A 22,036-nucleotide genomic window follows, 5' to 3' on the forward strand; every position below is an offset into this window, starting at 1 on the left:
TCAAGATAACAGTGAAGATTATAGGAGCTGAGGAAAAGTGAGATTTGGTTTGGAGTTCATTTTCCAACAAAACAAATATTTGACGTGGCAGCAGCTGAGCGATGTTACAGTGGGATGTGACTGGCATGGGTCTGGCCCGTGTGTGTGTGTGTGTGTGTGTGTGCGTGTGTGTGTGTGTGTGTGTGTGTGTGCTGGAGCTGGGCTCCTTCATGCTGGCCCCCACACTCCACAGCGGACCAGGAGACCAACTGCAGCAAACTCTGATCAGGTAAAGATGGTGCATTCACTCTATGCTAAACACTTCTTTAGCCCACAAACTGACAATAAATTAACTTTTTTCCATTTAATTAGGAGCTCAAGATGAAGCTGTTGTGGATCAGCACACTCCTCTGCATTTTTTCCTTCCATCTCTGTGGTGAGTTTCTTCATTTTAATGTTAAAATCTCCACTAATCATCTGCTGGACGGAAGAAAAAGAAAATAGTTTTGTATCTGAATTTTTGTTAATTTGTTGATCAAGTTGGATGCAAGTGGTTTGACTGAGATGAGAGTTTTAGCTGTGAACAGAGAGCGGTCTGTGGGTCTGTGTTTGTTCAGTAAAGGGAAAAATGTTTGCTGAGGAACATGGAGAAAGAAACCTCTTTTAGTTTTAGGACTGAATCCCTTCTTTGTTCAGGGAAAACTGTTTGGGAATGTTAACTCTTTTTTCTCTGTCTCTCTTTTCGCCTCACAGTGGCCAGAGTCGTCCCAGAAGGAGGTACACTTTCATTCAAACTAAATATATCCATCTTTATCTTCTTACAACCTTCAAATTTACATTTCTGCAGATATTTTAGGGACCAAATCTGCAGAAAATCACAATGTTCATCCATATTTACTCCTCTGGCTGACAGGATTTTTTTGAATGTGTTAGTGGGGATTAGTCAAGTGATTTAATGAATCACAATAAGGAGAGCTGTAAACGGAGATTATAATTCATTAAAAACATAATTTAGACAATCACGTTTCTCATTTAACCTCAGATTTAGAATATTTTCCCCCCGATACTCAAACAGTTGACCAGATTTTAAGGTTTTCAAATTCAAAAAATAATTTATTGATCCAAAGGGGAAATTAAATATGTACATAAAATAATAAAAATACATAAATATGTACATACATTACACTGAAACTGACACCTTTTACGCTTCTCAGCACTTTTTGTGAATCGTAAATTAATTTTATGGAGGTTTTCTCTTATTTTACTGTTTGTTTTTGTTTAATTTTGTTTAATGGTTGCTATATAAAAAAAAATATTTGAAATTTAAAATTTTATTGGACTTTACTGATTTAATTCAAAATGGATTCAGAGTGTAGAAGTAGAGCTAAAGATAAATCAACAGATAAAGTTGATTTATCTGTTTGTTGTTGTTGTTGTTGTTTTATACATAAGACATTGTTGTTTTCCTAACAGCATCTCAATCACAAAATTATACTTCATAAGATAATTTCAAATAAAAGTGTTGGTGATTAATTGTCCAAATATGTCAGGAGGAAACTTTTACTGTGATGCTGTAAAACCCTTTGGTTTAGTTTCCTTGTGGTGCAAATACAAATTTTCTCACATTATTTATCTTAATACACCATCAATACATTGAGCCTTTATTGTCAAAGTCTGTTATTGAACTGATTTAAGTCATTAAAACCTGATAAAACTGTAAGTATTGCATATAAATACCTGTTTCCTGTAAGCCAGCTGTCGTTCTGTCCCGTTCAGTTCCATATGACGAACCTCCAGCTGTTCCCTACTGGCCTTACTCCACCTCAGACTTCTGGAACTACATCGAATACTTCAGGTCCATCGGCGCCTACAGCCACATCAACGAGCTGGCTCGGGCGTTCTACGCCCACCAGCACCTTGGAGACACCCTGGGATACGAGACCAACGCCGGACATGAACACTGAGAGGACAGCCAGGATGTTTAGAGAACGAAACCAAAATATTCTGATGGAGAGGGCGAAAGAAAAAGGGAATATAGACACAGAGCCTTTATATCTACCTTAAATAGTTTGAAGCATAGCGATGAATATAGGGAACAGTGAAGCTTTGTTGGTAGAACTGCATAATATATCCATGTAATGTGTAAAAAATAAACAAGACATTTTGCTTCTAGATAAAAGTGTCTAAGGAATCTATTCATCTATATGTATTAATCCCAGGGATTGCCAGCAACAAGCAGAATGCCACTTGGTGGGGAGTATTGATGAAATCCCTTAAATAAATGTTATTCTGTTGTTGAAATTTCAACAAGAGTAATTAGGGTCAGGAAGCTTAAAAATGTTTGTTATCCTCAGAGCAAAGAAGCAGAATATAGAGAGCAAAAACGCAAAAGAAATCTATAACATTTTTACAAACAAACATTGCACCAAAGCATTTAAAAGGAAAGTGAGCAAATTAGTCAGGGAAAAACATCCCATCATTAGAATAATGCATTCCCTAGGTTTTTTCCCCCCTATATTTTAAAACTTATTATTGAAGTTTTTTGCATTTCAAAGTACAAGTAAAACAATAAAATAGATAATTAAACACGAACAAACATTAACAACCGTACTACTCCTTGCCATTCATCTCCATATGGTGAAAAAAAATAATATAAAGAAATAGAAAAATATTTATACAGTAACAGCCAGATCATTTTAAAATAATTGTATTGATTGCATATAATAACATGATGAAAAGTTATTAAAAATGAATAATATAAAATTAAATGATAACTAGTAGTACTGATACTATGATTACTATTACTTATAAAAAATATTAATAATTATTACTAGCATTGTTATTTGTCTGTACGGACTGAAAATACTGAGACTGATTTTAATACCGTTCAACCACCTTAATTATGAGGTAAAATTATGATATTATCCTCTTTTTTGTTTCGTTTCTCATTGTTGGGTTAGTGGACCGAATGAGACGGGCAAGCGTTTAAGGCGGACTCAAATAAGCGTCGCACACTGTTGTTTTGTGTTTGCCGGAAGTTAGCCAGTTTTGCTATTAACAAACTGAGCGGTTTTAAACGAGTTTAGCGTTAAAACAAACAAACAGAAAAAGAGAAGAAGATGAAGCCTGCAGTGGACGAGATGTTTCCAGAAGGAGCCGGACCTTACGTGGACCTGGACGAGGTCGGTTTAAAGTTTAAACAGCTAATGCTAATATGAGTGCTAATGCTAACAACAATTAAACTCATTTTTATTTTCTGCCGTGTTTGCGTTAACAGTGATACAAATTTTAAAGCATACGGTCTTTCTAAATATAAAAAATATTTTCAGCTCCAACCTAATAGAGAAGTCAACATTCATGTTTACCAAAAACAAACCAGACTGCTACTATTTATGCAGATCCAAAAAGTAATGTAAACATGATTTGCTTTATTTTCTGGTTCTATTCAACATTTTTGCATTTTTACAAGGAATTGAGTTTATGTTTTAACAAAAAATTCTATTAAAAAAAAAAAGCTTAATTTGTTATGTCTATTAATTTAAATTAAGATTTTATGACTTATTTTAATCTGTGCTTTAAGCGAAACGGTATCAAAACTGTTAAAAATAATTACATATGAAATGAGTTTTACCTTTTTATATTTCAATTATTGAACTCAACGTTTAAATTATATTCTACACTGTCTAGATTGACTTGTACAACATTCTCAAGCCCTTAAATCAAACTGTTTTATAACCATATATTTCTATTTTATTTTGTCAGAATAAACATAAATGTAATATTCGTACCTAAAAAAAAGTTTACTGAAATACTGGTGTAGTCAAGTTGGCTTAATTCTCTATTTATCATCAGCTTTTCCTGCATATAAATATGTGCTTTGCTCCATTTTCCGCTCATGTACAGTAATGCAATGCTGTGTGTCAACAGGCAGGGGGCAGCAGCGGCCTGCTGATGGACCTAGCAGCCAACGAGAAAGCCGTTCATTCAGATTTCTTTAATGGTAAGACACCGAGCTGGATTATTCACTATCCACTGAGTTTGTTCAGACCTGAACTTCAGTTCTTCTTCTTAAAATGTTTCCAAACATCAGAGATGGTTTAAAGAAAACCTGAGACTATTTTTTTTTTGTTCTGTAGAGATGTGTAGGTAATGTTTGCTCAATTTTATCAAGCAAATAATTTGATTTGCCTCTTTTGATGTGCCTTATTAGTACAATTTTAACAATAATGAATAGAAATGTTACACATGTGATTCTTAGGCAATTTGAAATTAAATTAGCAGCTTCATTTGACTGAAAACGAGGTTAACTAAAACTTTCCCATGGTATTTTAAGAACATTTCCCCCTCCAAGGTAGAAACCAGCATGCTAAGCTCCAGGGAAATGTGAAACTTGTAATCTAGTTTGTTCCCTGAACCACATTGTTGTTTCACATTAACCTTAGAAAAAGTCCTGTTGCTTCTCGCTCTGAACAGCAGCTAACGTGCGGGTGGAGCACAGAAAAATACCCAGCTAATCTGTTTTCTGTCTCGCAGCGCTGGCTCCCAGATGAACAATTCTGGCTCAGCAGCACATGACCTAGAAAGAAAAAGAGCTGATTGTTAAAAAGACGATGCTGTTGCATGGTAAAGTGAGTTTATAGGTGCTTTCAGACTGAAACTCAGTGGGACGCCTCGCCTCAGTCAGTCAGCCGCTTTAAATGCCTGCACTCTTAGAAACTCTCTCCATAGAGGGTGTTTCAATAAAAGCCTCACCTGCTTCATCAATGAGCAAAACCATTCAGCTTATAGCTGGGTTTCCTAGCAAGTCTGAAAAAGTAGATTTAGCGGGTATTAGTTTGCTTATTCCAAATCTGCAGCCTTTGAACACTCCCACATTTGTCACGTTACAACCTCAAACTTTTAACGTGACATCTCGACTTAAAACATCTCACAGAGCTGTGAGATGTTCAAAGTTTGTTTTATGACCTTTTCCTGGATGTTTTCTCATCTGATAGTCCAGTGGTTCTGATTTCATTGGGAACCAAAATTGCAACATTTGTTACATTTCAGCTGGAGAGGTTCACTTTTACCAAACTCTTTGGAAAATGTGTTCCCCTCCACACCTGTGGGGGCACTGCAATATGAACAAACAAAGGAAACAACACAAAAATCTCAGAAGATGACACTGAGTGCAACTTTAGATTTTAGCGATTGTAGTATTTCTCTTTTGTCTTGTAGTCATTTCTCCCGCTAATGCTAAACTAGCATGTTTGTTTTGGTTGTATTTACCCAGAATGCCTTGTGCTGTAGTCGGGAGCAGTCTCCGGTCAACTTGGCGTTCACATGCAAAAAGCACCAGAGTTCGTTTTAATCGAACCAAGACAGAGGTTTTTAGATGGACCAGATTCACTTCTTTGGTCCCCATCAGAGTTCGATTAGGTGTTCACACCTAATCGAACTCTAAAAGTCCACAAATGAAGGACTTTTCTAGAAAGTCCACAAATTAAGCTGACTTTCTAGACAATTAAAGTGGACTAAACAGATTTATGTTTAATCCTTAAACCCCTCCAGAACCACTTCCCGGACTCATCCTTGGACTTCATGATGCTGTTTGTTCTCTAATTTTGTCTTCCAAACCTCTCAGTACATCGAAATTACACACAGTTGCTCTACTTTTTATTTAGAGATATCGGATCAAACAAAATTTAGATCACTAAAACCAGACAAGATCAATGTTTTGCACTTAACTGTCCACTGGGTAATCAAAACTCCTTGAAAAAGTCTAGAAAACTTCAAAAAGCTTGGAGTTGTAAATGAAAATCATTTTATAAATGTCTCTAATGAACTCTCTGACACCTTTGAACATCTGCGTCCTGTGATCGGATTCATTAAAAGCAGCACTGAGGTGCAAATTTATTTCAGAAAAGGCATTAATTAAGTCAAAGGTGTCCAAAGTGTGGGGCGGGGGCCATTTGTGGCTCTTGGATTGATTTTGTGCAGCCCTTTGACCGCATTCAAGAAGATTGACCCTGTGACACTTTTTATAATTTCTCTAGGATGAGATTTTCTGTGGCAAGTTTTTATCTTCATATATGGAAAACATGAAGTACAACACAAATATTTTTTTATTTATTTAATCAGTTTTTATTATCCTTTTATTTTTATTTCATAAGTCATGCCAAAAACATTTAGCGAGGTTTTGCTCAAAAACAGACTTCATTATATTTGGCTAAATGCATCAAAGTTTGTAGAAGAAAATTCTTATTTTCGTTGCTGGGAATAAACTAAAAACAATTTATAGATTTAAAAAATGGAAAATAACAATCCCAAGAAGTCAAATGACTGTAAACATAAAATATTATGTTTTCTTTATTATTGTCCAGGCAATAGAGAAATAATTCACATTGATATTTTTGTGTTTCCTAATTGAGGAAATTTCAACTTGGTGATTTTGGCTCTTGGTATTTTGGACACTCCTGCTTTCCATCCTGCTGGTTGGATCTGCTGAATGTGACATTAATATACAGAATAAGTGGAGCTGCAGAGTGCGTTTCTCTCCCTCTGATGAGCTGAAGGCACAGTGGTTCATTGTTGCACAGATTGCTGATCAGGCCGCAGCAGAGTGACTTAACAACATTTGGTTGTAGCGTCTGGGCCGCCTGCCATGTGCAGCGCAGTGGTGATACTTCAAACCGTTGTCTGGTTGGGAGATGATTTGACATTTACCACCAGGTCTCTGTAGAAGGTCAGCTGAGCGCCGTAAAACAGTCAGTGCATGTAGAAAAGACAAATTATGGGTTCTAACTCAGTTTTAAACCTCCAAAAACTAAGCTCAAAATTATTCATACCCCTGGAAGGTTTAGATTTTAAGTCATTTTCATTTTACTGATTAGTTTGTTATATCAGAAAATCACAATGTGTAACTCTTCTATGTTTGCCTCAGGTCCAATATGGCCGACTTCTCAACAGACTCACTCTAGTTCATTGTATTTATTCTAACAAAAGAGAAAGTCAAGTTGGTGGTTCACTTAAGCCCTATGCATTAAATAAAATACAATAAATAATCCTAAACAAACTACAGAGCAGATAGCATTTGTAAAATTAAACGTAGCTAAAATTCACATTAATAATAATAACAGGTTAAAACAAACAAATAGAGATGTGCCGATCAGGTTTTTTCCTGCCGATACCGATACCGATCACCCATGATGGCCGATACACCGATACCGATCACCGATACCGATCACATAAATATATATATATATTTTTTTTATCATAAACCCTACCGGTTACATTATGTGGAAAAAGGAACCATGAATTCACCTTAATTTAGACAAAAACTTGTTTTTAATAACTTTTTCCAAGAAGAAAACTAAACAAAACAGGCATTGTGCAAATTGTACTGCTATTGGTAATACTATCTTTAACAGACTGAAAACATATGAAGGCATAAAACCTCTCAACATTGCCAAAAAGTTCAAGTATAAAACTTAACATTCAAAGGCAAAAACAGGTTCCATTACAATAAACAATCCAGAGTTACTGAATGAAAACTTCCTGATAGCATGGCGGCTAGCTGATTACTGCTAGTTCTGATTGGCTGTTTCTGACTGAGCTGAGTAATTATGCAGGACAGGGAGGAGATCGATTATTTTTTCAGAGATTATTTGTCTCGTGTTAGGACAGCGAAAGTTTTAATACGTATGTAAAATGTATTTTTTTAAGTTAGATGCTGCAGCTTTAAGCAGGTTCGGTGTGAGAGTCACCACCAGGTGGAGCAGAAGCGAAGCTCCGTCTGTGAAATATTGCTACCTGTAGCGTAGCAGCGGTTCAACAGGAGAGCAGAACCAGCGTCTTACATCGCAGCACGAAGACAAATAATTTTGCGGGTTATTTGTTTAGTTTTCTGACCGTCATGCTAATCCGGGTGAGTGTTTGTAGCTGTGCGCTGCTTTACCTGCTATCTGATCCTCCGTATGTCTTTTTTACTGCAGTGAGCCTCGATGTAGCCAAACTCCGTCAAGTATCTCATTGTTTTTATGTCGTATTAGCTTCGTTGTGTTGATGCATTTTGACCTGCTTCAATTTTCCGCCGCAACACGCAGCAAACTTCCCCATTCATTCAGTGCGTTATAGTTCCACATCGCTTAGGATTTGTTGTTGCGCGTTTGCACAGAGTGAAGGAAAGAGGAGACCAGCTGCACAGGCAGGCTGCGAAATGAGAAGTAGGTGATCGGTATCGGTAAAAGAGACAATGATCGCCGATCACCGATCATGCACTTTTTCACGAAAATCGGCCCGATTATGATCGGTGACCGATCGATCGGCACACCTCTACAAATAAAATATGAAAAAATTACTCATGAAACATTGTATATGATTACATTTGTTTAAAATATGTCAAAAATATATTACTTGGTGACATTTGCCGCATGACTTCTCTCATAACCCTCCTTCCTGTCAAACTACACATTATCCAAAAAATTTCTGTACAAACAAAAAAAATGAATTTTCACAAATAATTTGGAGCTACGTTCCACAGAAAAACAGGTGAATCTGCAAATCCACCTCATTTATTGGTTGTTGGTTTGGCTCTAATATCAAAAATATAAATGATATTAACTTTGTTACTGAATCAACCTGACACTGGCTCAGACCTGACAGATTTTTCTAAATAAACTGGACAACATCACCAACAGAGGATTGAATTTAAACACTTGACTAATTTATAATTCAATCCTGTAAAAAAAATTAATAAAAACAGCCAATAGGAGTTTTACAAAAGAAAATCATTTTAGGATGCTTCGTCTCAATAATAAGGGTTACTTATCTTTTTCTTGCAAAGGAAAACATCTCCGTTTCTGTTTGAGGTTATATAACCATATGAAATGTGTGGGTGGATACAGAAGCTGTTTTGATTATGTCTTTTTTTAAGTGCAAAGTAAGACAAAAACCTTTTGGATCCATGCCAGCCTGTATTCACTTATTGAGGGGGAAGTTTTAGCTCATTTAAAGTGAGCGTCTCAGCTTGAGTGGGAGAAGAATAAAAAACATTTATTATTTTCAGAATAATTAGCTGAGAGGAAGGAGTCTGGTGGAAAACAGCTGGACTCATCCTAACCTGGCGGTTCTCTCCTCTTCCTCTTTTCCTTCTTCCTGTTTTCAGACTTTGAGGATCTGTTCGACGACGATGACCTGCAGTGATCACAGCGTACACAACACAGATGAAGAAAACTGCCTTTAATTTCTCTTTTTATTTGTACAGACTCTCATATTGGTGATTAAGTATGCTATTAAAATAAATAAAGTCTTTGTGTTTCCACTGAAAACTGAGTGAACCAGGTGTTTGTGAATACTCACAGCCTCTTACATTCCGGCTTTGGAGGAAATCATGAGTATGGTTTTCATTTTGTCGTGTTTCAATCTGCTCCAATTGCAGGTTTGTGGGCTATGAGGACCATCTGTTACCAAACATAATTACACACAAGGATCCGTGTTAACATGGGCTGTAAACACTGAAGGCGTAATGAGAAGGGAAAAGATGAGGAATTCCTGAAACGTATAGATTTCTGCTTTCTTTCAGATGTAATTGGAAGTTTTCTGTCTGAACGAATCAAATTTCAGGGACTTTCTTTTCTATAAGCTGATGTAGACAAAAAGATAAGCTGCTGTGAAACAGAGAAATAAAGCTGGTTTTTGTTCGTTTAATTCCCCCCAAAAAAGTCAAAACAGGCAGTTATTACTACAGGATCATTTATACACGAGGTAAACTGCTTTAGAGAGAAAAACAAAAGTTTAGCTACATTTAAAAAGCTAGCAATTAATATACTCCGAAAGTAGTAAATTAATTGTAGAGTGGTAGATTAATGATTTATTAGATTGAAATTAGTTCTAATTGGGTAACTAATAGCATACAGCAGTAAAAATAGCTGAACAAATGTGCTGGAGGCTCTACTTGGGTTGCTAGGTAACGGGCTGGTGTTACTAGGTGACGGGCTGGTGTTACTAGGTGACGGGGGTTTACTAGGTAACGGGCTGGGGTTGCTAGGTAACGGGCTGGGGTTACTAGGTAACAGGCTGGGGTTGCTAGGTAACGGGCTGGGGTTACTAGGTGAGGGACAGTGCCTGCTGATCTGTGACTTTCCGGAAGCTTTTGAAACCAAAACATTTTAATTTACCAAAATTTCTGGTTGTTTGTGTTTTTTAAACACTTAGGCTGTTTTCAGAAGCAGTAGAAACCCAAATGGAAATACAAAAACAGGCAAAATGTGAATTTTGTGTGATATTTTCCATTTAATGTTTGTTTTTGTATTAAGTAAAACTTTTTTTTTTAGCAAACATGAAGCCAAATAATAAACTGAGTTGTCTTTGAATTAATACTGATTTTTGTAGCTTTTTAACTCATTCATTAGACAGTTACACAGAAAAAGTTGTTTTTTAGAAAGTGTGGTCTTTTATGGATATTTGCATGAAAACCCTGAAAACATCCAAAGAAATGGTGAGAAAAATGCATCATTCTCCAAACTACTATAACATAATGTTTAAAACATGATTTATTTGGGATAAAATCAAATTCTGCATGGAAGTAATATTCATCTCTACGTTAAAATTCTCTCAAAAAGATCACAAAGTAATATCTGTAGCTGCTTTAAAACTCATCAAAACTGGATTATCGCCTCCCGTCTATCAGATATGGTGATGTTGCGTCATGCGTCTGTTCGGGTTGCTGTGTGTGTGTGTGTGTACCTGTGTTTCTTACGAGGCTGCTAGTCTGAACAGACTAACCGTGGAGGAAACTGTATATTATCAGAGTCCTCATATGTGGACCAGCTGTGCCTGTTTCTGCACGTCCTCTGTGGTTCGGCGCCGTGAGGTCCCTAAAAACTGCTTATGTGGCTCCTAACTGCCTTCATTACTTTCTTTTTGTTTTTCCGTTCCACTGCCCTCCCGTTAATCTCTGCTTTCCTTGTTTTGGATCGTTGGTCGTCACAAAGCCACTTGTGTTTTTTAAAAAGGCCTTGGGATTTTCGTAATATTTTGTCATCTATGATTTTCCACTAAGCTGCAACAGTTGCAGTTTAAGTGACTTCTGAGAATATAGAACATTTCTGACTTTGAAAAATCTAAACTTTGCCAGCAAAAACTCAGAAATTTTCATGAGAAACTTTGGGCATTTCTGAGTTTGAAAAGTTGCACATTTCCAAGAAGTAACTCGAAAATTTTCTAGAAAATATCTGGAAATTTCTGAGTTTCAAAAGGCAGAAATCTTTGACTCAATATTTCGAAAAGTTGAAAATTTTCAAATTTCGAACCCAAAAGTTTCAAAGTTTTTATTCTCAAAAATGTTTGACGTTTGAAGCTCAGAAATGAACTCGCTTTTTCTAGAGAATTTTGAAGATCAAACTCAAAATTTCAAAGTTTTTTTTCTTGTAAATATTGGACTTTTGAAACTCAGAAATTTCAGATTTTTTTTCCTCAAAAGTTTCTGAGATTAATCTTAAAATTTGACATTTTTTTTCTTCCAAATGAGTTTTTTTGGCAGAAATGTGCTGATATTTTTCTATCTATAATGTCATTCTAGTTCACAGGCAGAAACATTTTTAGTATTTTGTCATTTTTGACTAACCTGTTGCAGTTTAACTTTAACTGATTTTTCAGAATATTGACCAAGATTCATTCAGTCTGGTATCAGCACTTTACAACTTCATTTAGTTGCAGAAGTTTTCCAAATAAAAAAAGGCTTCTGTAGTTAAATGGAAACTTTGCACAATGTGACGATTAATCGTAAGAATAATCGATTATCCTGACAATCGATTGTCAGAATAATCGATTGCTAAATTAATCATTAGTTGCAGCCCTAAATTAAACAAAAGTAACCTCTTTTTTCAGTCTATTATTCCACGTCTCCATGTATTTTGCTCCTGCTCTCTTCTATCCTGCCTTTAATTAGAGCTCCAGCTAGACGCCTCATTGGCCCCAAACCTCGAGCCAATCTTGCTGCGGCTCCCCTCGATCCCCTCAGGTGGTCCATGTGTGCCTGAGATGACGTTCCCAGTTAAAAACCTTCCCAGTTCGTTCATTCTGGGCAGTCTGTAAGGAGCGCACCAGGACTCCCAGTTGGAAACAAACCACTCAGAGATCCGGAGTCTCTTCGGCTTCTTCCCACTCCAGACGGACGCAGCAGAGTCAGAATAACCACCAGGTAAGAGGCCAAGCCTGTGTTTACCTCAGGAGTTTTGGGTAATTTCCAAGGTTTCAAACGCAGATGAAAGTTTGTTTATGTGGAAAAACACCTGGTGTTGATGTTACGATGACAAAGGCTTGGTATTAAAGGCCGAAAGTCCAGACAAGTCCAGGCAAGAAGCAGTGAGACACGAGAAATGTTTCATCTAACAACCTAATTATTGCAATTAGGTTTGAATTTGCTTAAAAAATCAAAGTGATTTTTTCTTTAAAAGTAAGCCTTCAGTTTTGTGGTTCTTGTAGAAGTGGAAGAAGTCCAGTCATGGCTGAACGGAGGAGCTGCTTCGCTGTTTGGATCACTTCCCTTCTTGTTGTGATGCTGCTGCCTGGTGAGTACAGCATCAGTGTGCTGCAATATTCAGCTTTAATGAGTAACTGCAGCTGCAGAAGCATCTCAGAGCAGCACTACTTTAACATACTTTTACTATGGTAAAAGTAAAAAGTAGAAGTAAAAAAGTATTTGGTAAAAAGTCTTCAAAAGAACTGAGTAAATGACCAAAATATTAATTAATATTTAAATATTACATCATCGGGTGGACAAGAGTAGAAAGGTATGTGGAAATGTTTCTATTTTAAAGTCAAAAATGAAAATAACAAAATCAGGCAAATTTTATTTGTTCCCAGATCAGTTTCTTTCAATAATAATAATAAAAACTTATGAAACTTTAACACAAACTGCAGGTCTGTTTGGTGAAAACATGTTTGTTTTTCACTAGGTCGGTAGAAAATCCAGAATTTTTTCTAAAGTAAGAGTAGAAATACTTTGTAATAAAATTACTCAAGTAAAATTAAAAAGTATCCGTCCAAGAAAAGTACGAGTAAAAAAGCGTTTGGTAAAAAGTCTCCTCTAGTAGTGAATAACTGATGAAAACATCAATTAATATTTACATCATCAGACGGACAAAAGTAGAAAGTTACGTGGAAAGTTTAAAAACCAAACTGAAATTAATTCATACAAGTAACAAAACCAGGCGAAATATTTTTTCCAATTCAATTTCTTTCACTATAGAACTGATAAAACTTTAACGAAACTTTTGGTTTGTGTCTGTAGCTGCATTTCTATTACGAATGAGCGCAAAAAATGTAAAAAAAAAAACCCAAACAAACTCAATAAGTCATTAGAAACCTGCTTCGTCATCCTCCTCCTAACACTTCCTGTTGTCTTCTTGTTCGTTGTTTCCGCCAGTAGTAACATCCTGTTGTTGGTCATGTGACTCATTTCCATTGCAGTTTTGCAGCCAAAGAGCTTAGCACAATTTTTAAATTGCTTCATTTCCAATAATCTAACTTATTTTTAAATGTCAAATTGAACAATTATGTGGTTGATAGAAAAGTTACTCACAGTGGGTAGAGTATCCAGAAATTTTACTCAAGTAAGAGTAAAGATAATCCTAAAAGTAAATATGTTTAAAGTTAATGTAATTAGTTTCTACCCGTCTCTGAAGCAAATATCTCCAACGATTTCTGGTATTAAAAGTTTAGGGAAGTTGTATTTCACCATCTAAATGTCAGCTTTAAATTAATGATTATAAATCAAATCTGTTATTATTATAAATTAATCACTGGGTTCGTACAATGTCAGCTAGCAGCGCAGAAAGCCTCAAAAGACAACAAACGTTTGTTTTAAGTTGTTTATTTTGTCAGACAATCTGATCATATCTGAAAGTTTCACTTTAATATACAAAAGCAGAGAGTTTGTGAATCATTTGTTTTAAAAAGTTGGAGCATTTCTCATTAAAACAAACTGCTGAATAGTTCAGGGTGTTTCTGCATCGCAGGAGAGTAAAAATGTGCTTTATTCATCAGTTTCCATCAGAGTATTTAAGAGAAAATGCCTGTAAATTCCAACATCAGAAGATTGAGAAGGAGCGTTGTGTGTAAATTAGATCACACCTGTCGGAGTGATGGAACAGGTGAATGATCAGGTCTGTATTAATTATGGATCAGGGACAAAAAGCGTCTTTTGGTTTTGACTTGGTGATGAATCGCCACGTCAGCAGGTTAAAACCCCTCGGGGTAAATGAAGCATTTTAGTGGAGCAGAAAGTTTATTGGTTCATTTTAGCCTCTTCTGTCTTTAATTTGTTATAATTTAGAGGTTTTACATCAAAGCAGCAAAGCTTTTTGTAGCTAAATGCTGATGTTTAATGACGATGTGCGCTCATGTACGGGACTCTCCACATGACATGGCAACATGAGAACAAAACCTTCAAATAAATGCAGATTATTGCAGCAGTAATGAGCTCTGGAGATTTTATCGTCTAAGATGAACTGGGCTGGTTTCGTTCTCACGGCTCCGGTGGGTTTAACGTTCATATTTACTGCTTTGAATGTAGATATTCCCTGTTTATGAACATGAACCTAAATGGAATGTTTTCTTATCTTTCCCATTTTGGAAAGTGTCATGGATAACTAACTGAAAGCTGCTAAGCAGTTTTAAAACAAAAAAAGTAAATAATTTTGCCTGTGGCCTTGTTTTTTTGTGTTAGTTTAAATAAATCTGCTTCTTCTGCATAAATGACACTTATGATAAGTTGTAGCTGCTCATCTGAAGGTTCTGTTGGTGGAGACCTTTGACCTCCACGTCGTTGCCGCGGCTCGTTCATCTCCTCTGACGCCCATAAATAAACATCTCATCTCCTCCGCCACCTGTTTCCAGTTTGCTCCCGACCTGACGGCCTTTTCTCCCTCTTTTCTTTTTGAAATACTTTCAGACGGTTTAACCGGTTCTTTTCATCGTTCCTGTTAAAAAATCAGGACCTGTCAGCATTAAAGCCCGGCTGCTTCCAGATGTGCGACTCGCTTTTTTCTTTCTTTTTACGAGCTTGTAAAGAACAATCCAGCGGATACACAGAGGCGTGTTGGCGCTCCCACCCCCTTCCTCTTCCTCTTCATCACCACCGGCCTCCTTCACTTCTCCTTCCCTTTCATTTACACTGTAAAAAATAGATGCTCCTGTATGTCAAATCACAGATGTTATGGTGCTCATTATATTATTATATAAAACATTGTTATGCAAAATTGATACTTAATTTTTATGGATCTAACAGCAGTGCTGCACCGGTTGCAGTTATTACCGATCCTTCAGAAGCCGATTTAAATCTTTTTTGGCTGAAATGTTGCTAGAGAAAGTTGCTGAGTTCAGACATTTGTTTGCAGTAAAGATCCAGACGTGACCTGGTGGTTCAGAGGTCGATCTTTTACTGAAGTAGATAAGATCGGCTTCACATGTAAAAATCAATCAATCACCGATCTCCCAGAATTAAGGAAATCAGCGCTGATAAACCACTGCACCTCCACTTAACAGATTATTAGTGTAATTCAGCTGCAAGTTAAATTTCAGATTTCTTTTTGGTAGAGTTAGTTACTTAAAATCTGTCATCTTCACAGGAAAACTCATCAGTTTTGTAACAGTTTGTTAGCAGTGTAGCTTTCATCTGCACCTTCTGGCCTCCTCCATCAAACCTTCTCCAAACACATATAGATGTTTCCTTTGGACCTCTGCCATGTCATCCTGAATCTGCAGACCTTTTTAAGCTCTTTTCCCTTCCTCTTCCTCCTCCCCTCTGTAAGGGATTAACACCTTTCCCCCGGAGAGATGAAAGGAACCAGGAGCTGATTCTGCTGTTCCCCTTCGCTGTTTGGGGGTCAAACTGTGCGATGCACATGTGCGCACAAACAAATATGGGTTGGTGCACACGCAGCGTTTTGGACGCGCAGCGGGAGGCTTGATGCTACAGGCGTCCCCATAAAATCTACAAAGAGCTGCCGATGCAGCGCTCCGGGCTGAGCCAATTACCTCTGGCCTACTTCATCAATGATACCAGCCTCTAAGTGTTTGAGGTTTAATGTCATATTATCGATGCATTACAGGCAAATTAAAAATCCTGGAAAGTTTCCCAAACTAACTTCTGGATGTGACATGACATCTACTTTTGCTTTTCTGTTTGCAGCATTCTTGTCTGCAGGGCCGATTCTGCAAAAGTCCAAAGGAGATGGTAAATATGTCAGTTTTATCTTCCATTGTTACTTCTTAGTGCAAACACTTGAAATAAGACAAAATTAACTTACAAGTAACTTTTCAGCAAGATATAAGAGCTCGTTTTTAGGCAAAAATTCCTTATTGATGAAAAAGTACTAGTATATTCCAGAGGGACTCCGAAAGGAAACCTGCTAGGTTATTTTATCAATCAAATCAAAGTAATTTTTATCTGTATTCTAAGTTACATCAATACATCCATACTGTTTTTTGAAAATTTGCAAATTCATGCAAAATCAACAGATCACCACAAATTTTTTGTGATAAATTTTCTGCAAATATAGTCAAAAACTTTGGGTTTAAGTGATGCTAACTCCCACCTGCAGGTGGCAGTATTTCTTACTTCTACAACACTGCTACCTCAGCCATACTGGATGTCAGGTTATTGTCTGTGATTAATGTGGAGAGTAACATAAACATGGCGGCCATGTTTATTTCCCAGCATGAAGTTGTGGTTGTTTTGAAGCAATCTGATTGGCTGACAGGTTTGCACTGCTCCCTATGGGTTTGACATGTTTAAGACAACAATCAGGGGAGTTTTTTTGTGTGTTCATGTGGAAGAAAACTTTTCTGAAAACAGTCCTGTGTGTGCGATACTTCTTTAAACAATGTGGTAAAGATTTAGGTTTTTATAAAAACCAGAATCTGGTTGAAGGCTTTTAGACTCCTTTGTTCAGAAGACATTCTTCGTCTCAGCATGATTTATACTGCGATATAATTACACACAGCTGGACTCATTAGGTGGCTCCTAAAGGGAAGTCAGGGCTTAGGATCCCTACCTTACAATACACTTAATGACCTAAAGCTGTTTTTATATACAAGTTATCAATTTCTCTGAAGCTTTTTTATCTTTTCCTCATATTACAGCCATAAATCTTACAGTTATTGTTGGGATTGTATGCATGTTGTGAAGTAGAGCAAGATAAATAAAAGGAGCAAACTTACTCTGATACACCTAAATAAAATCGAGTGAATCTAATTCTTGTCTGTGTCTTGGCCTCAGTGGGGGAAAGCATCCAGGAAAAGGCAGAAGCTGCAGCTTCCCACAGGAGACTGATCCGTAACCGCAGGAACATCAGCTGGTACAAACAGCACTCCGACTTCTGGGCCTGGTACAAGTACTTCACAGACAACGGCAACCAGGAGGCAGTGAGTCAGCTCTAACACACACAAATGAAGCTGTCTGCATTACACACCTGCTGGCTACTGGCACCAGGTTTACAAAGGTTTTAAAAGACTACAGTTGCAAAACACCTAAAATTTCCTAGTGGACGTATCTTTTAAATCCTTTTTTTCATTTTAAGTTGTCTAAATAAAGTGGAACTGCGATACTTTGGTGTGAATTTCTCGTTATTGTGGCTCCACAGGCTGAGAGCAACTCGTTTTGGTACTGTCTCTTTAAATGCAAATGAGGCACTTCAGGCCCCGCCCCCCTTCAAGAACGTTCCAAAGCTCTATAGAGTGGAAGCCATTTTTGGAGATAGCAGAGATGCCATTATCTAGCAATGTCATCAACGGAAGACTGACATGTTTGAGCCAGAAAATGTTAACCAATATTAATGAACGCGCCTTGCAAATAAGGCCTTAGCATGGTTAGCGAGTTAGCTAATGCTAGCGCCGTGAACGTCACTGAATATATTTGGATCATGTGTTCCTGATGACATTAATGTTAAAAAAAGCCAAATTATTTATGTAACAATACCATTCGAAACAGTACACTATTGTCATTAAGGAGCTAACAGGTAGCTCACAGCGCTAACAAGGTGGCACAATGCTACTGCCAGCAAAAACAACAGACAATAAATTCATATCTAGAATAAAGTTATTTTTAGTGTTATTTGCAGCTTACTGTCATTTCCGTATTGACCTTCAGTCACACAAAATCTCTTGGTAAATCCTTCCTGACATTGCCGAAGGTTGAATTGTATCACGCAAATAAAAAGGACTTTCACCAAAGATGTGGGAACATTTACAAGAAAAGTAACATTTATTGAGGCACAGTGAAGAAGTTCTGATGGACGGTGTAATGAATTGTTTGGGTTAATACACACAAAAACCAAATGTTTTGAGTTACCCAACTGTAGCTTTGGTATCCTTGAGCTTGTACTACAAAAGTGCTGCGAGAAATTAAAATTGTGAATTTGCAAAATTGGCTAATCTGAAGTCCATGACACTGACAGTTCCACAGCAAATACTGTGATGTAATAGTTTAGAAAACATCAGAGCGAATAGAGAAAACTAAAAGAAATATGACTCAAATAGAGTATAAAGACATCTACCCACCACCGGAAGAGACTAGATTCGACTTGCCGTTTGGAGAATTGAGCAAAGAGTAAGGCAGAACATCTGATGAACAATAATGGAGTATTGGCAAATCACTCAGAAAACCCCAGACTGTTTCAAGCTTCATAGTTCAGCCATATTTTTACAGAAGAAACTCAATTCAGAGTTTAAACAGGTGGTCATTGGCCAAGAGACATGCTACGCAGTGGCCAAACAATAATGCTAACACTCATATCAAAGGGCAACTTAGAGACACTAATTAACCTAAGAATCAGGTTTTTGGACTGTGGGACATCAAGCCAGGATTTGAACCCAGGACCTATTTGCCTCAAGGCAATAGCGCTACCAATCACACCAAAATAATTCTCCTGTAACAAAACCAGGGCTATCTTTTCATGCTGTAATGGATTTAAAACACCATCTATGTACCTGTTTTTCTGTACTTTAAGCTAGTAGAGGGAGCGAACCACTAATAACCCCCTTCACCTCCAGGTTCAGGAAATGGACAAGATCTATCTGGCCTATCTCCAGAACAAGAACCGTGCTGAGGCGCGCCGCTCCTACAAGGCCTACCTGCACCACTTGGGGGAGATATACAAGTCCTGCGCCGACTCTGACGATCCCAACTGTGTGGCGTCTTACACAGGCCGGCCCAAATCCAAACCAGAGCCCCCTAAACCAGCCCCCATAAAAACATGTGACCCAACCAAGGATACTCACTGCTTGTATATGGCTCTAGTCCAGGGTAAGAGCCCCTATCTGCCCCTGGTGGTCCCTGTTGCCCCCACAGCACCAGTCAAGGCCCCCTCTTCTTTGTATGTCCGTACTGCTGCTCAGTCGAAGGAGCCGGCCCATTATTACTTCGCTCCATCTGCAGTGTCCTTCCTTACCAAGGTAAGATGTGTCTTCCATCATGTGGACAGAGTAACTAACCCACCAAATCAACTTTTTTTATTTGCAATGTGAACAGGGAGTGGAAAGGGTCTCCTCTGCTCTGATGTACTGCAGGATGGACGACAATCAGGTTGACTGCAGGACAGGAAGTGGGAGGGGCTCACAGTAACACTTGCTTCTTGCTCAGGACTGAGCTGAGCTGCAGAGCTTTGACTCAATAAAAAACTCTAACAACTCAGATTAAAGTCGTTAGATTTGTCAGTTTTTTTTTTAATTTTTTGATAAAAAGTCACTAGAGGGGTCTGGAAAGATACTAAACATGATGACAAAGTTTATAAGTTAGTAACAGTGCTTTTTTTCCTCCTGACCATAGCCCTGCTTACCCCTCCACCTGTCCCCACATTTGGCCACGCCCCTCAGTGTCTCTTAGCTCCACCCACTTAGGTGGAATTGTACAAAATTTGTCAGGGGCGGGGTTATACTTTCTCGGGGTGTTAGATACACTTTAAAGTAGAAGTTGTTTGGTAACTGAAATTGGCTGAGTTTTAGCTTGATTGGCTCTAAGAAAACAAACCAGTGTAGTCTTGTATCCTTAAGTAAAGGCATAAGGATAGTTTTTCTTGCGTTGAGACGACGTGTCAGTCTCTGTTTCTCGTTTTTTCAGGAGCAGAAGGCGGAGCTGCTGCGTATCTGCTCTTCAGATGACGTTGAGTGTCTGCAGTACCACCTCAGAGCTGCCTACGGGTATCGTGCCTCTCCCGGACCCCTCCCATCATACAGCCACCTGGGCTGTGACCCCAAGAAAGACCCAGCCTGCAAAGCTAAACTAGCTCAAAAGGCACCTTCTGGTCTCCACCATCAGTACTCCAACTGTGATCCTCTCCGGGACCCTCACTGTTCCCATGCTGCCTCTCTTGTTGTATGTTTTTTGTCAATATATTGCCAATTCATGACATGTTATCTGCTGTCACTTTAACTTTTTTCTTATCTGTTCCTACAGGCTCCTCGTGCTCCCAACCCTTCAGCCCACACTGGTCCTGGATCTTGCAACCCTCTTTATGAAGACAACTGCAATCCTCTGACTGCTACCAGATTCTCTTCCCCCCCACAAAAGTACAGAGGCGATGAACGAGACGAAGCAGCGTCTATTCGCGCAGCTCCTCCTCCAGCTGAGCAGAATGACCCTTATGCCATGTTTAGGGACGCTTATGCTAATGCTAACAGAGTTACAGATCCTTACGCAATGTACCGACAGTATCCGACCCCAGCCGCTCCTCAGTCTACTGATCCGTACAACATTCTTCGTCAGTTCATGTCTCAAGCTCAGGATAACGACCCATACGCTCCACGCATGTCTGCCCCTGAGTCTAACCCTAACGACCCTTTCTCTGCTGTCCGGGAAGCCATGAATCGTCACAATCCTCCCTCACCCAGGCAGCAGTACCCGTTTTCTAACCCGAGTTACGAGGAGCCGCCCCAGGAGGAGCGTCACTCTCTGGGACCTCCAGGTAAAACCAAAGAGGGCTACGACTGCTACATTGGTTACGACCGCGAATGCTTCCCAGTGAGACCTAGCCAAACTCACTCCGGAGCTCCTCGCCGTACTCCCTACCCCGTTGATCCCTACCAACCCCATAAGAACACAGACAGCGACCGCAGAGGCGTCCTGGAGCCAGACAACCCTCACTGCGACCCTGAGTACGACCGTGACTGCCGCCTGCGTCGCTACGAACCAGCTCAACCCCAACCTGAACTTCACATTCAGGAGGACCGCAGTCAGAGAACAGAAGAGTCTGAGCAACACGGACAAGACCAGTACGAGGCCGAGCCCTACCAGAGCGGCCAGGAAGAGCCTTATATGGCCTACCCGCCTCAGTCGCAGGGTACGCCCAGCCTGCAGGACATCCTCCGGAGCTATGGAGACCGTTTCCCCGAGCAGGACGACCACAGAGCCTACGCAGACGACTACCGCAAGAAGTAAAGGTGCAGGTGAAAACAGAAGGACATTAAACACACGGTCCCAAGCGTTCATGGTGATCAGACCTCGAACGCCTTATTCAGCAAGCAACCAGCTCTGACTGGTCAGGAAATGGGACTTGGGTCAAGTCTGTAGAGCAAATGAGCAAGAAAATGCACATGACGTCCAGATATAACCTCCGGCTGCAGGAGCACGCTCAGTAACGATGCTGAAAATCAGTGGCTTTGTATGACTTTAGATGCTTCAGGCCTATCCAGTATCTTCGCTTTCGACCTTCTACATTTAACCTCATTCTCGCACTATTATTTCCTTATCTTAAATTTTACTGCTCAATCTGTACTTCAAACCTTTTAAAGTCGTATCTGTTGCTATCAGTAATTAATTTTGTAAAAAATTTTTCTTCATTTTGAATGTTCCAATAAAAGAAAAACACTCTAGAATCATTTGGTGCATTTTATTTAGAGGAAATCAGCAACTTTTTGCAGCAACTGCATAGATACCAATTAAGCAACATATTTTCATTAGGTCCTTTAATTTAATTATCACTTATTGATAATATTGTCTTTTTATTGGATACGTTCATTTTACAGACCTTGTCCAGTTGCTCACATAATTCAAATTTCTTCACTGGAAAATGAAGGA

At 38.6% G+C, this 22,036-nt stretch overlaps 3 protein-coding genes across 3 annotated transcripts; all 3 read left to right on the top strand.

The window, feature by feature from the left end:
• Positions 1 to 207: 207 nt before the first annotated feature.
• On the top strand, positions 208 to 2,158 carry otos (otospiralin). Its single transcript, XM_014991996.2, has 4 exons — positions 208 to 268; positions 352 to 415; positions 733 to 756; positions 1,756 to 2,158. The coding sequence occupies exons 2-4, from the start codon at positions 361 to 363 to the stop codon at positions 1,941 to 1,943; spliced, it is 267 nt and encodes an 88-aa protein (XP_014847482.2). The 5' UTR covers positions 208 to 268; positions 352 to 360; the 3' UTR covers positions 1,944 to 2,158.
• A 795-nt stretch (positions 2,159 to 2,953) lies between these two features.
• Positions 2,954 to 9,287, top strand: cops9 (COP9 signalosome subunit 9). Its single transcript, XM_014991999.2, has 3 exons — positions 2,954 to 3,161; positions 3,907 to 3,979; positions 9,125 to 9,287. The coding sequence occupies exons 1-3, from the start codon at positions 3,099 to 3,101 to the stop codon at positions 9,160 to 9,162; spliced, it is 174 nt and encodes a 57-aa protein (XP_014847485.1). The 5' UTR covers positions 2,954 to 3,098; the 3' UTR covers positions 9,163 to 9,287.
• A 3,111-nt stretch (positions 9,288 to 12,398) lies between these two features.
• and1 (actinodin1) lies at positions 12,399 to 21,834 on the top strand. Its single transcript, XM_088001455.1, has 6 exons — positions 12,399 to 12,530; positions 16,154 to 16,198; positions 17,243 to 17,388; positions 19,015 to 19,416; positions 20,081 to 20,335; positions 20,417 to 21,834. Exons 1-6 carry the CDS (start codon positions 12,464 to 12,466, stop codon positions 21,395 to 21,397), a joined length of 1,896 nt encoding a protein of 631 aa, XP_087857581.1. The 5' UTR covers positions 12,399 to 12,463; the 3' UTR covers positions 21,398 to 21,834.
• Positions 21,835 to 22,036: the final 202 nt, after the last annotated feature.

This window comes from Poecilia mexicana, unplaced genomic scaffold (genome assembly GCF_051168715.1).
Source record: "Poecilia mexicana isolate PSO_F unplaced genomic scaffold, ASM5116871v1 scaffold_20, whole genome shotgun sequence".
In the NCBI taxonomy this organism is placed as follows: Eukaryota; Metazoa; Chordata; class Actinopteri; order Cyprinodontiformes; family Poeciliidae; genus Poecilia; species Poecilia mexicana.

Coding starts and splice junctions, on each gene's coding strand:
- otos (XM_014991996.2), top strand. CDS start 361: ATGAAGCTGTTGTGGATCAGCACACTCCTCTGCATTTTTTCCTTCCAT. Junction 416..732: donor TTTTTCCTTCCATCTCTGTG/GTGAGTTTCTTC, acceptor TTCGCCTCACAG/TGGCCAGAGTCGTCCCAGAA. Junction 757..1,755: donor CAGAGTCGTCCCAGAAGGAG/GTACACTTTCAT, acceptor TGTCCCGTTCAG/TTCCATATGACGAACCTCCA.
- cops9 (XM_014991999.2), top strand. CDS start 3,099: ATGAAGCCTGCAGTGGACGAGATGTTTCCAGAAGGAGCCGGACCTTAC. Junction 3,162..3,906: donor CTTACGTGGACCTGGACGAG/GTCGGTTTAAAG, acceptor GTGTGTCAACAG/GCAGGGGGCAGCAGCGGCCT. Junction 3,980..9,124: donor TCATTCAGATTTCTTTAATG/GTAAGACACCGA, acceptor TCCTGTTTTCAG/ACTTTGAGGATCTGTTCGAC.
- and1 (XM_088001455.1), top strand. CDS start 12,464: ATGGCTGAACGGAGGAGCTGCTTCGCTGTTTGGATCACTTCCCTTCTT. Junction 16,199..17,242: donor GCAAAAGTCCAAAGGAGATG/GTAAATATGTCA, acceptor TCTTGGCCTCAG/TGGGGGAAAGCATCCAGGAA. Junction 20,336..20,416: donor CCCATGCTGCCTCTCTTGTT/GTATGTTTTTTG, acceptor CTGTTCCTACAG/GCTCCTCGTGCTCCCAACCC.